Source organism: Sugiyamaella lignohabitans, chromosome B (assembly GCF_001640025.1).
Source record: "Sugiyamaella lignohabitans strain CBS 10342 chromosome B, complete sequence".
NCBI classification, from domain to species: Eukaryota; Fungi; Ascomycota; class Dipodascomycetes; order Dipodascales; family Trichomonascaceae; genus Sugiyamaella; species Sugiyamaella lignohabitans.
In genome coordinates, this window is record NC_031674.1 from 3,515,356 (window position 1) to 3,527,528 (window position 12,173).

Sequence of the window (12,173 nt, forward strand, 5' to 3'; positions counted from 1 at the left end):
AAAATTAGTAATTAGCGAAGGACCGACTTGAGAGAGGCAAGCCAGCTCGTGAGGTCTTCTTCATCTTCGGCACAGAAGCGCAGTCGTTTCTCGGGAGTGATGATTTGCATGCAGTACTTTTTGGATTTGGACAGCGGGTCGATATCGACGACATCGACTATGTTTTCGACAAGAACCACTTTGATAGGGCCCCCTTTGAGGTCGTCGGATTTGTAAAAGACGATTCTGCGATTAGTAAGCACGACCCATTGTCGACGCCACTGGGCGTATCGACGTTTGAGTCGTAACAGGTATCCTCGTTTTATAATATGCTCTTTGTCCAAAGGGTCGCCGACTCCAACAGTTGCTAAAAGTTCACTCGGACTCACTAGAGGTGGAACGTAGCGGGCATAGGATTCCCGAGTTTCAAGTGATGGGTGTGGAAGTGAGTGTGAGTGAGTATGAACATGAGCATGAGAATGAGGTTGTACCGGTACTGGCTGAGGATGCGAATGTGAATGCGACGGATGTCGAAACTCTTCAGTTTGTGCTTGTGGATCTTGTGGTTGTGAGGACGGTACAGTTGGTGATGTCGATGCTTGTACTTGTTGTGATTGTGATTGTGGTTGTCGTGGTTGTTGTGATTGTTGTGTTTGTTGTGACTGTGACTGTTGTGGTTTTAGAGGTTGTTGTGGTTGTGATTGTGGTTGTTGTTGCAGTTGTGATTCGAGCGACTGTGGCTGGTGTTGCTGGTAGTTAGTGGGCACCGAAAAGTAGTTGTGTTGGGCAGACGACGACAGCATCGGCGATATTGGCGTGTCTTTTGGATAGCCGCTGTCTGAGGCGCACGAGGAGAACCCCTCTGTACCGCTGTAATCGGTGTATCCAGGACCAGGACTGCCTGGTTTCGGATACTGTTGGTAGTCTGGCATTCCATTGGACACTGCTGATTGTGGTACAGGCATATCTAATGGAAGTTGTTGTTCTTCCTCTTCCAAGGGTCCATCCAGCTGATCGCGCTGAGAAAGATATCCCAGTCGTTTGAACGAGCTGCTAAGACCACTTTCACACGCCTCATTCGCAGTTTGTTTAATGATATCAACCCACTCTTGAGCATCAGCACCGTTATCGGCCTGTAAATGGAGATTATGATTAGATGTGAATACCGCAAAATGATTAGGTTTTTTGTGTTCAGGAAGCATTGCAGCACTCATGATATCGGCTGTGGATATAATGGACTCTGCTTTATACTCCCTTTCATCTTTATAGTATGACAATTGGTGATCTCGTAACACAAACCAGCGTCTAGCCCAGTTCTTTCGTTTACCTCGTTTATGAAGCCAACCGTTTTTAATGACCCGATTATCAGCACATTCAGAAGCCACAGAGGTCGGAATAGGTTTACCACCACTGTGAATTGCTGCCATAGCAGTAGCTACAGTCAATGGATGACGATGATGCGGGTGGTCCTGGTAATGACCCTGTCCTTGTCCGTTATCAGTAGTTACACTTGATCCAGCAGCAGGACCAGTAACCGGACCAGCAACCGGACCAAGACCAGGAACAGAACCAGAATCAGCACCAGAACCCGAAATTGTGCCTGGAATGGCTATGGGATTCGACACTTCTCTTCCTGTAACGCTATGACTAGCAGCACCACTACTGGAACCAGTTCCACTGTTTTCTCCAGTGTTCTCTCCAGTAATGCCGTTGCCATTAGCATTAGCATTTCCATCAACATCAGTTTCGTTTTCACCTTCCAATTCAACATCATCCAATCCAGACTCCGAGTCGTAATGACCACCCTGTCCCTCATCTCCACCGTCATACACTTTATCATTTTCAGCACGGATATTAACAGACAAGCGATGACCATGACCATGACCATGGGAAATAGCATTAGCATTAGCAGTCGATACCGACCCTGCTGAACCAGGACCAATTCCAGTTCCGTATCCAAATCTCGTGACCGAATCAATTGAACCATTAGCACCATTTACATTTGGAGGAGTGGCCACTCTTTCCAAACCCACTGGCCATTTGTTATGATTTCTCAGTTGACGAGTGCTCATAGTAGCACCTCTTGGCACAAAAGCAGGTGTCGGAGCACCTGTAGAATCGAGCGAACCGTCTCCAGTAATAAAAGCTGACCCTATTCTTCGAGAATAGCTGCTGGCACTTTCTGCCGAAGACAGCGAGTACGAAGGAGAAAGGCCATGAATCGACAGTCTCTTATAACCGCCAACAGCACCAGCTTTTCCAGCCGACGAAATAGGAATGGATTTCGATCTTGGCGGACCGCCAATTCCAGCCAAACCATCTCCTTCATTCCGTGGAGACGTCGAACTTGTTCGACTGGGTCCGACAGTCGGCGGTGCAGTTGCCGACACAGGAACTCCTGTACTGGGCGAACCCATGTTGTCAATGATGTTGTACTTTTAGTTTAGTTTAGTTTAGTCGTTGTTGTATTGCTGCCGATTCGAACTGTTGATGATAAAATCGCAATTACAAAAAGACCCAGTCAAAGTTCGAACACTGACAAGAAAATAACCTGACTTCAACACTAGCAACCCACTCATGTACAACAAATAACACCTGGTAATTACCAATCACCAAACCGCAAACCAGTGTCCCTTTTTAATTCAATCTACCGTAATCCGATATAACCAACGTCAAAAGTTCCCAAGAAACGCACCTCAACTTCAAATACTGCCGTTCGCAAAATAACCGCTCGTCCTTCCAACCGGCTCTAATTTAATTACGTCCGCCAAACGTTGTTTTGCATCCCCAACCACAGAAGTCACGTGACCATGAACTTCATGGGCCAGAGCTCTGGGGGCATGGGTGATGGCCTCCGGCGGCTGGGGCTCCGCCCCAGACCCCGCTGCTCCTCTCGCCACGCTCGAGTCGTTGCGTAGGGGGTGCCAGGAAACTCCTGCGAAGCAGGAGCCCCAGCCGCCGGAGGCAGCGTGGCACATGAAGGGTGTGATAAAATACAGAATATTATTTACATAGTACAAAAAAGAGGTCGTTAGCGGGCTACTTTTTGCGCATGCGCTTTTCGCGGTCGGTTTGGGACTGGTTGGCCGAGTCGTCTTCGGCTCGGCGTTTGGTTCGGCGATAGTTGGGGTCTTCGCGTTCGCGCCCGTCTCGGCCGCGTCGTTGGTAGCTGCGACCGCCATTGCTCGGTCCGGGAGCGGAAGAGGGACCGGTTGATGGAGGTGCAGCAGCAGGTGGGTCGGATGGTGGTGGTAGAGGAGGTAGTGAAGTGGCGGTGCTGTGGTCATCACTGACATCACGACCTCTTCCTCGGTAGCCAGAACGTCGTCTGTCGTTTGTTTGGTCATTTGGCGCTTCAGAAGGTGGATGTAGTGGTAGAGGTTGTTGTTCGGATGTTGAACCGGTTAGGTTTCGATGACGGTCTCGAGAATCGCGGGCGTCACGGGAGTCACGGGAGTCACGAGTATCACGGGAATCTCGGTCACGACCGTTTCGTAAAGTGTCACGACCGTGGTCACGACGGTCTACATCACGACCCCGTCCATGGTCACGTCCGTAGGGTTCACGCTGGTTCCGCTGGTCGCGGTCGCGGTCGCGGTCACGATCACGATCACGATCACGGTCTCGTTGATCTGGTCCCTGGTCTTTATCCCATGCACGTTCTCTGAGATCACGATCCCGTTCTCTTTCTCGTTCACGTTGTTCACGCTCGCGTTCGCGGGATTCCCTGTTATTTCTCCTTTCATCACCAACTGACAAAGATGATGCTGGTGGTGGCGGACCCTCATCTTTATCCTTTTGTCCTCTGGATGCTATCTTTTTTGGACCCAAAGGAATTGAATTTACTGATCCAGATGAATCGTTGTTGCGTGATCTGTCGTTGCTGTCAGGTCTAGAGGCTGCTTGAGATGGTCCTCTTGTTGTGTCTAACAGATCAGACTGTCTACCACCGCTGTTACGTTGGTCTCGTGACGATTCAGGTCGGTCGTTGCTGCTATCGAGAAGACTCTTTTGTAATCTTTGCATCCGTTGGTCCTTACGTTGGTTCTTGGATTCTCCTTGTTCAGACTCTTTAAAGTCTCGACCATTTCTTTGAAACCTTTGGTCTCTGGGTCCAGTTGGTTCTTTGTTGTCAACCAGATCGCGATCTCGTCCACTGTCTCGTCCATCTCTTCCACCGTCTCTTGGACCATCTCTTGGACCGTCTCTTGGACCGTCTCTTGGTCCATCTCTCCCGCCGTCTCTTCCACCATCTCTTGGTCCGCCTCTTGGTCCGTCTCTTGGTCCATCTCTTCCATCTCTCCTAGCAGGCTCCTTTCCATCACGCAAATTTCTACCACGATTTTGGTTCTGCGAAGCAGTTCTAGAAAGAGCTGGCCCGTCAGACTCACCAACGTCTTCTTTTCGGTTTTCTCGACGGTCCCATTGGTCACCTCGTGAGGGCCATTCTCTTCCTCCTGCACGGTCATCTCGTCTGTCACGACCACCAGCTCCTCGGGTATTACGGTCACGATCCCGATCTCTGTAGTCCATACGACCACCAGAGGGCGATAAAGTTCGTCTGGGTGACCTATTTCGAGGTGTGTCCGAGGGTGTATTAACAGCTGAGGCACGTTTCGAGTCTCTACCTCTGGTTTCATCTCGTCCTTCCTTAGAATTTTCATTAGTAGCCCCCTTAGACTGCAGAGCCTGTGGTCCCAATGGAGTTCCACCGCGTGAATCTCGAGTTCTTGATTCTAATGATGCAGGACCAGTGGGTTGGGAAGACGCCGAAGCTGCTAGCGATGACGCTGGAGCCGTGGGAGTCTGTTGCTGATTCTGTCGTTGTTGCTGTTGAGAATTTGCAAGTACCTTCTTGCGAAGTCGTTCTTCTTTAGCCAAATCCAACTGTCTCTTCATATCGTCCGTTACTAATTGGAATTTATCCATTGGAATCCATTCTTTTGATTTTGAATTCAAGTGGCCAGCAAGTGCTGTGGCTGCCAGTTTCAAGTCTTCACGATCTTCTTCCTTGCCAATAGTTTCAAGTAAGTCACAGATTTCCCATGCTAGGTGCTCAATAATAGGGAACACTCCCATCACATTTTTAAGCATGGTAATAGCATTATGACGATGCATATAGTCCTTACTCTCTAAACAACCCATAACAGTAGCAGCAGTCGAACGATGCCATTTACCGAGAATACGCTTGAAATCTTCATAGGCCAAATATGTCAGGTTATCTCCTTCATATTTCAGCCTCATTGTTGGAAGATATTTAACAATCTCTTCGTCATTTTCGCCCTTTCCAATACTCTCACCCAGTCCTTGAGCGGTATACACTTCTTCGCTTGCATGCCATTTACTCAACACTGTGAATACTTGAGACAAGAAAATACCCAAGTTTTCTGCTTCATATGGAGTACACGTCAATAAAGTAGCATAGAGCATGTCGTCTGAAAATAGAGCATCGAAAAATTGCAATGTAGAGAATCCCTCAGTACCAAGTCCGTGTAATAACTCAATAAAACGTGAACAAAACATAGCATCTACAGGCGAATGAATCGCTCGCGGAAGTAAACAATGAGCTAAAAGTTGCTTGCTCTGGTTTCTTCGTCTTATCTTACCAGGTACCGATTCTGATGAATCAGGAGCAGCTTCTGAATCAGAAGCATCCTGGCTGAACCACAAGTCTTTTTCTGCCTGCAATCTAGCGATCGATTTGCTATAATGTAAAGCATGACGTTTAGACTCTGCAATCAGCTTTGTACCTTGTGCCATGAGCTGTTCACGCTCTGCTCTCTTCTGTCTGATCTGACTCGAGTCAGAGTTACGACTCTTCTCCAGGGTGGTAATTGAAGAAGAAACTGTGGCCACAGCTGCTGTCAACCGTTTCTGCTCGACTTCATACTTGTCTTCTGGATATTGCACATCATACAACGACAACTGCCAAAATGTTACATAGAATCCGGGCTTTAAGAAATCCCATTCTGATTTTGGCAGAACATCAGGAATTGAAGAAATAATTTCCCTCAATAAAGGATGCCACTGTCTAACGTTAGTAACTGGTCGCCTTTCCATTCTTCTGGAGCTGTAAAATAACTTACCTGACCTTCGTCTTCCATATGGTCATCCATATTATAATTCCGGATGTCGTCGACAAGGGTATCTCGCCACAGACTAAAAGCCCAAATAGGTGAAAGACCGTAGTCATTACAAAGTTCTGGAATGGTAGGAATGCTTTCTTTGAATTTGTCACTGTCCATAAAGTCGTTTAGTAGTTCAATGTATTGGGATAGAATGTGGCTCAATTCGTCGTAACGGAAAGCCAAGAATTTCTGGTGAGCCAATGATTCGTCCACATTATAAATGAATTTACCTTGAGCCTGAGCAAGAAGAATAAACACCTCGGCAGTAATGCCCAAATCGACTAGAGCATCCACAAGTCGTCTGGCAGATCGAGACGACTGGTCTCTACGGTCCTCAATCGTACTGAGAACCGACATACGTAAACATGGACCACCTCCTAATCCTTCAAGCTGGCTGAGGTTCATATTAGAAAGTTGGGCAATTCCACCCATTTGTGAAAGAAGTTCTCTGATCATAATATAGTCTGCACCAGTTTGCGAATGAAGCTGTTTGAGAAGGAATAAAAGAATAGGCTTTGGATCCATCAACGAGTATCTTCGACATAATTTAGCAGTAAATGCAGCCAGCGCTGTTGTTCGTTAGTATTATCCAAGTTCCAGGTGGACGTAATAGAAGCACTTACATTGAATCCACTTTCGATCATATAATCCATCAACTTGCTGCGTGCCTCGTCCAGAGGTCAATTGCATCATAATTACAAACGGCAAAGCATCCCAACCGATATCGGTAAAATATCTTGCCGCTTCAATAACAAGTTCACCCAGATTATCATAACTCTCGACCTGACTTATAAACACAGTAAAACTAGGAATAGGGTTGGAATAAGAGATTTTAGCCAGTTTGCGCATCATCTCTTTAACGTTGGTTTTGGATAACCGTTTGAGCACATTTTTAGTGTCTTTTTCAGCTTTGGAAGTTGCTAGTTTCAGGAATGGAGAGCTTTTACTGATAACAGCATGCCATTCTCCATACAAAGCATATCTTTCTTCAAACGAGAAGTTGCGAAGTAAGCTGTAGATTTCATAAATGGCTCCTGGATTTGCCTCTATAAGTGAAAGACATGGCAGGAGATAAAGTCGAAAGTATTCCAGCCAAAACTCTCTTGATTGTTTCTGTGATTCTACAGACTCCGCACTTGCTGATCCATTTGCCGTTGAAGGTCTGCAAAAATGCGATCCTATTCTACATAATTTGACGACAAGTGAGATTGACTTACCCACAAGTGGACCCGAAAAGTTCAAATATCTTTTGGAAATAGTGAGCAGTTCTTCTTGATTATGAACCAGATCTAATTCACTGTCCCAGTCGCGGTAGAAAAACCTGCTAGTGGTTCCATCTGTATCAATTGGAGGATGCAAAACGTAAATGGTTTTCGATATTAGCTGTGGAGCTAAAGTTGTGTCTTTAATTGATGAAACTGGTAACAGCTTTGGTGTCATTGATGCTATTGATGTAGGAGGGAAGCTGCGAATAGATTCGTACAAGGGATAAATCGACCGTTCAACAAGCCGATTGATTAATACTGGAATTTCTGGATAGGGCCCTATAATAAACGGAAACTTCGATAAAAGATATAAAGGAGGATATACCGAGCCTACTGATAGCAGACACTGTAGTAATAGCGCCTTTGGACAATGAGTGATTGGTAGTGCCGAGTCATCAGACAGGCTATCGAGTTTAATGTTGCTTTTATCAGATGGAGAATCAAGAAAAGTGTCATCAGCATTCTTACCTTCACCTCTAGATCCATTAGTCTCGTCCTTGCTTCCATTCGTCGTTTTCCCATCAGCACCGTCGGGTTGTGTCCCGCCAGCTGCATTCTTGGATGGCATATCATCCTCATCAGTAAGTGGAGCAGCCATGGCAAGAGCAGAAGCACCGGCAGAAAATGCCTTTTTATCCATCTCCTTTTTCCATTTTTCTTCATACTCTTGAAACTTATCGTCATCGGGGGTCAAAAAGTTGTAAATATCTCCAAAACTAATAAAACCTTCTTTAATCAGAACAGCGATCAGCATCATCAGCTGTTCAGGCGTCGCTACACTAACATTGGTGTTTGTACTTTTATAAATATCTAGTTTGAACCCTAGTAGTTGAGCAGCGATTTTGTTTCCTCCATTGCCAATGTCGGTTATACTCTTATGACCAGTGGCAGGCTCTGTAGGCCACCAAGGAGAATTTTTTAACAAGCTCATGAAAAAGTGACATCTATCCACGAGGTTTGTGGATGCCACGTCCAAAATAATATCCAATGCACGGATAGGATCCAGATCAAAATATCCAATGATAGATTCTACAGTTCGAGCAGCAGTGGCGACTTTCTTATTAAAAGCATCAGAATCTTCCTGTAGCTGACCCGATGAGCGAGCAGCACTATAAACTTCGACAAGAAGCTTGGCATAACCCTCCGATTCCTCTCTCATGAGATTGAACCGTTTTTGTTTATACAGACGATTTGTATTTTGACGGATCAGTTTCTTTTCAAAAATAGGAGGCGCAATTCCAAGTTCATCCAACACATTAGGCTCCAGCACTAGAAGCATGAGAGATTTGTCGATATCCAGTGAGAGTACTAATTTCTTGAGTTCGCTATTTACGACTCCACTCTGAATGGCACCATTAGTAGCACTAGCAGCATTGGCACTAGCAGAACCAGCAGAATCAGCACCATTGCAACTGCAGACAAATGACAATGTATAAAGAAAAGTCCTTACAACATCAGGAAACTTCTCGAGGGCCTCGTCCATCATGTCCTTGAGAACAGGCCCTATCAGTTCTACCTCCATCATGCCAGTCTCAACAGCCTTTAAACATTCATAAAATATACTGACAATAACATCAGATATCAGTTCATCAACAGCATCTCTGAATTGTTGACGACTATGACCCCAGTTAGACATATTCCACACAGCTGACATATTCAGCGAGAAATTAAGAGATTTTTCTTTGCATCAACACAATTTAACAAACTTTCAAAATAGTATCCGAGAAGCAGAACAAATCAAATACAATCTGGTCCTCCTGAAGTCGAAACTCAGCTCTAATACAATCAACTTACATGTTTTCAGCACCTTCTTCCTCCCATAGCTTGACTACCGACTCGGTTAAGTACTGGTGGTCCATGACCGAGGTCGCGACGGCTTCACCCATGGTTACTTAAACCAGATGACTCAGTTGATAGCAGATCGATTCGAGTCAAGCAGTGTGCGAGGCAAGTCACGAATGCTTTAGATATCCAGTTAATGAATCACTTGTTAATAGTCGATACTGGACCTCCGCTGCTCATAACCGACAATTTCAACTGTCAACAATGATGGTGCGGCGTCAGATCTGATCTGCAAGCCGCATGCTGATAACATGAGTTCGCAGGTTCACGAACTTTCATGTTCAACTCTATTATATCATAGGAAATCGGAGAAAGACTTAGAAAGATTTGATAAGAAATGGTGAGTAGTACTAGTACATTTACCAGTTAAGTACCAGATGGTATTATTATGAAGATTACGACTATTGAAGAATAAACTGGCATATATTATATTTTGAGTGGTATACTAACACAGTTGCAGGCCGACAAATTGCGAGATGAGCAGAATTTCGAGCAACTCCAGTCACGATTTATTGGAGTTGGTAACACAGACACGACTAGAGAGTAAGTGATACAATCACAAAATGCGGTCAAACAGAGATATTCGATAGAGAGAACTAACAGCGGCACAGTCAATGGCAGTTGAACGTTCACAGAGACAGTCTAGCGTCGTACGTGGGACACCCACCATTGCTGGAGCATTTTTCCATTGCCCTTGGAGAACCGCAATCCAGAGTTCGACAGAAGTTCATAGACGTAAGTTCACGTTCACCCGAGGTTTTGTGTGTCGCCCCGACAAACGAGCGAAGCGAGCCACGGGTTCTGGGGCAGAGCCCCAGCCGCCGGAGGCAGACACCGACCCCAGAATGAAACAGCGCTAACAGTGAACAGAAGATGGTTCAACCTCTCGGAGATCCAGCTAAAAACAAGGAGAAATAAAGAATACTAAACGAAAAAAAAGTGGATTAGTAGAAGACGGAGCGGGTGCGGTGACAGGCAATCATGCTGTGCTGGTCGAGACCCAGCTGTTTTTGGATGGCTTTAGCAGTGTCCCATAAATAATAGTCGATGAGGATGGAGTTTATAGGAGCAGATGGATCAATGGCGAGAATTTCGCGGCGGATGATTTCTACCGACCAAATACTACAAGCACGAATCTCGACTTCGCGAGGGTCGCCATTGTCAAGAGGCAGATGACTAGTGAGGTGGTGGGTCAAGTCAGTGCTATATGAGATACAGTTTAGTGAATGCAGCATTTGTGGAACTCGGTAGTCAGCGAACATAGTGATTTGGTCGATGTCGTTGAACTCACCATACGACTTGCCCTGAAAACAGGCCCAGATATCGGCCACGAGGATTTGAGCCCGTTTCATGATATGTACAGTACGGCCATGGTAGCTCGCGGTGTCGCAGAACGAGGGGAATTTCGTGCTCACGAGTTCAACTAGTTTGAGCGCTGATTTATCTGCTCGTGTAATAAATAGGTCTATAAATGCATTTGTCGTTGAAGAAGCGGTATCGAAGATATCGGTTGAAGAAACAAGTTTGCGTTGTTGTTGTTCTTGTGATAGTAGTTCGTTCTGAATGACCCTTCCAGCTTCTTTTAAAACTCTGTATCTCTCGTCGAAAAGAGGAACCTGTTCCGCGGTGCTACTAGCAAAAACCTTTCGAAGCACGTCTTCAGTAAACTCGTCAGAAGCCCAATATTCTGGGCTTGTAATCGGAATGCCATATTCATACACAGCTCTATTAATAGCGGCGACCAGACTCCAATAACCAGTGAACTGTTTACCGTGATACTCTACAGCAAACCTCTGAGTATCAGGACTACCCGTATCATTCGAGTCGAAGTTCTCAGACCAAAAACTGAAATTCAGCAGATCCACCGTCAAAATCCAATTAACAGTGCTAGCATCTGGATTCTTAGGATTCAGTTCGTGACTCGACCAGGTTGCCATCGAATACTTCTGTTGAACCATGGCTTCATGGATAACCTTCGCAGCCGTCTGACAACCGCTAACCACGACCTGAACGTCCTTAGCTGCCGAAGCCACGAACTCAGCATCCACCAGCACTCTATTTTCCACTGCCACAGACCCCGCACGACCCGACATTTTTTATTTTATTTTATTTTATCTTATCCTATTTTTGTTTCCGAACCGCAGTCGTTACTTGCCTGTCTGCCTGACTACCCTCTCAATGTACCCTGAAAAATAAACTCTGGAGATCCGATCCGATCGGGACCAACCTGTCTCACATCCACACCCGCCGCACTCGCGCATAAAACAACCTCACTGTGCGGCACCTGGACCCTGACACACGGGCCCTGCCTCCTTTCCACCACCAACCCCCACACGCTCGCGAAGCGAGCACCACGGGGTCTGGGGCAGAGCCCCAGCCGCTGGAGGCGAATCTAGGGGCCCGAGGGTGTGCCTCCGGCGGCTGGGGCTCCGCCCCAGACCCCGTGGTGCTCGCTTCGCGAGCGCGTGGAGGGATGAGACGCGAGGTGTTACCCCTGAGTTAGGTGAGAGGTGGACGGAGGAAATCAGAGGCTGAGAGGAAATCGCGGTTGTTTGGAGGAAACGATACTGGATCGAATAAAAAGTGTGGAACGAGGGTGCGACCGAATACAGACAGGCAATGCCCATCGGAAAAAATATGGGTGCTAAGCCCATTTTGAACCGCGAAACACGCATGCGCGGTTAGTATCATGCGATGCAATCGCAGATGGTAATCAGAGTTCGGTTGGCCGGGCTGCCAGGGTCATTTTCAGTCGGACGGTGCCAGGACTACCGATTTCCATTATCCAACGTGGATGAATGCCGTTGAGTGCACGAGCTACAGCAGCAGCAGCAGCAGCAGCAGCAGCAGCAGAAGCAGAAGCAGAAGCAGATGTGAAACCCAGACAACCGAAATTTGACCGCCCGAAAAACCAATTGCATTTTTTTCCAGGTTTCAGGTTCCAGGTTCGAGTCCCGAA

The 12,173-nt window shown here is 46.5% G+C and overlaps 4 protein-coding genes across 4 annotated transcripts; all 4 read right to left on the minus strand.

The window, feature by feature from the left end:
* Nucleotides 1–11: 11 nt before the first annotated feature.
* AWJ20_3181 (uncharacterized protein) lies at nt 12–2,051 on the minus strand (the record flags this gene model as incomplete). Its single annotated transcript, XM_018880186.1, has 1 exon — nt 12–2,051. One exon carries the CDS (start codon nt 2,049–2,051, stop codon nt 12–14), a length of 2,040 nt encoding a protein of 679 aa, XP_018738030.1.
* Nucleotides 2,052–3,018: 967 nt separating this feature from the next.
* Nucleotides 3,019–6,039, minus strand: THO2 (Tho2p; the record flags this gene model as incomplete). The annotated part of the gene is made up of 1 exon (XM_018880187.1): nt 3,019–6,039. The coding sequence occupies one exon, from the start codon at nt 6,037–6,039 to the stop codon at nt 3,019–3,021; it is 3,021 nt and encodes a 1,006-aa protein (XP_018738031.1).
* Nucleotides 6,040–6,692: 653 nt separating this feature from the next.
* On the minus strand, nt 6,693–9,026 carry THO2 (Tho2p; the record flags this gene model as incomplete). The annotated part of the gene is made up of 1 exon (XM_018880188.1): nt 6,693–9,026. The coding sequence occupies one exon, from the start codon at nt 9,024–9,026 to the stop codon at nt 6,693–6,695; it is 2,334 nt and encodes a 777-aa protein (XP_018738032.1).
* A 1,132-nt stretch (nt 9,027–10,158) lies between these two features.
* Nucleotides 10,159–11,307, minus strand: AWJ20_3184 (uncharacterized protein; the record flags this gene model as incomplete). Its single annotated transcript, XM_018880189.1, has 1 exon — nt 10,159–11,307. The coding sequence occupies one exon, from the start codon at nt 11,305–11,307 to the stop codon at nt 10,159–10,161; it is 1,149 nt and encodes a 382-aa protein (XP_018738033.1).
* Between the last annotated feature and the right edge of the window lie 866 nt (nt 11,308–12,173).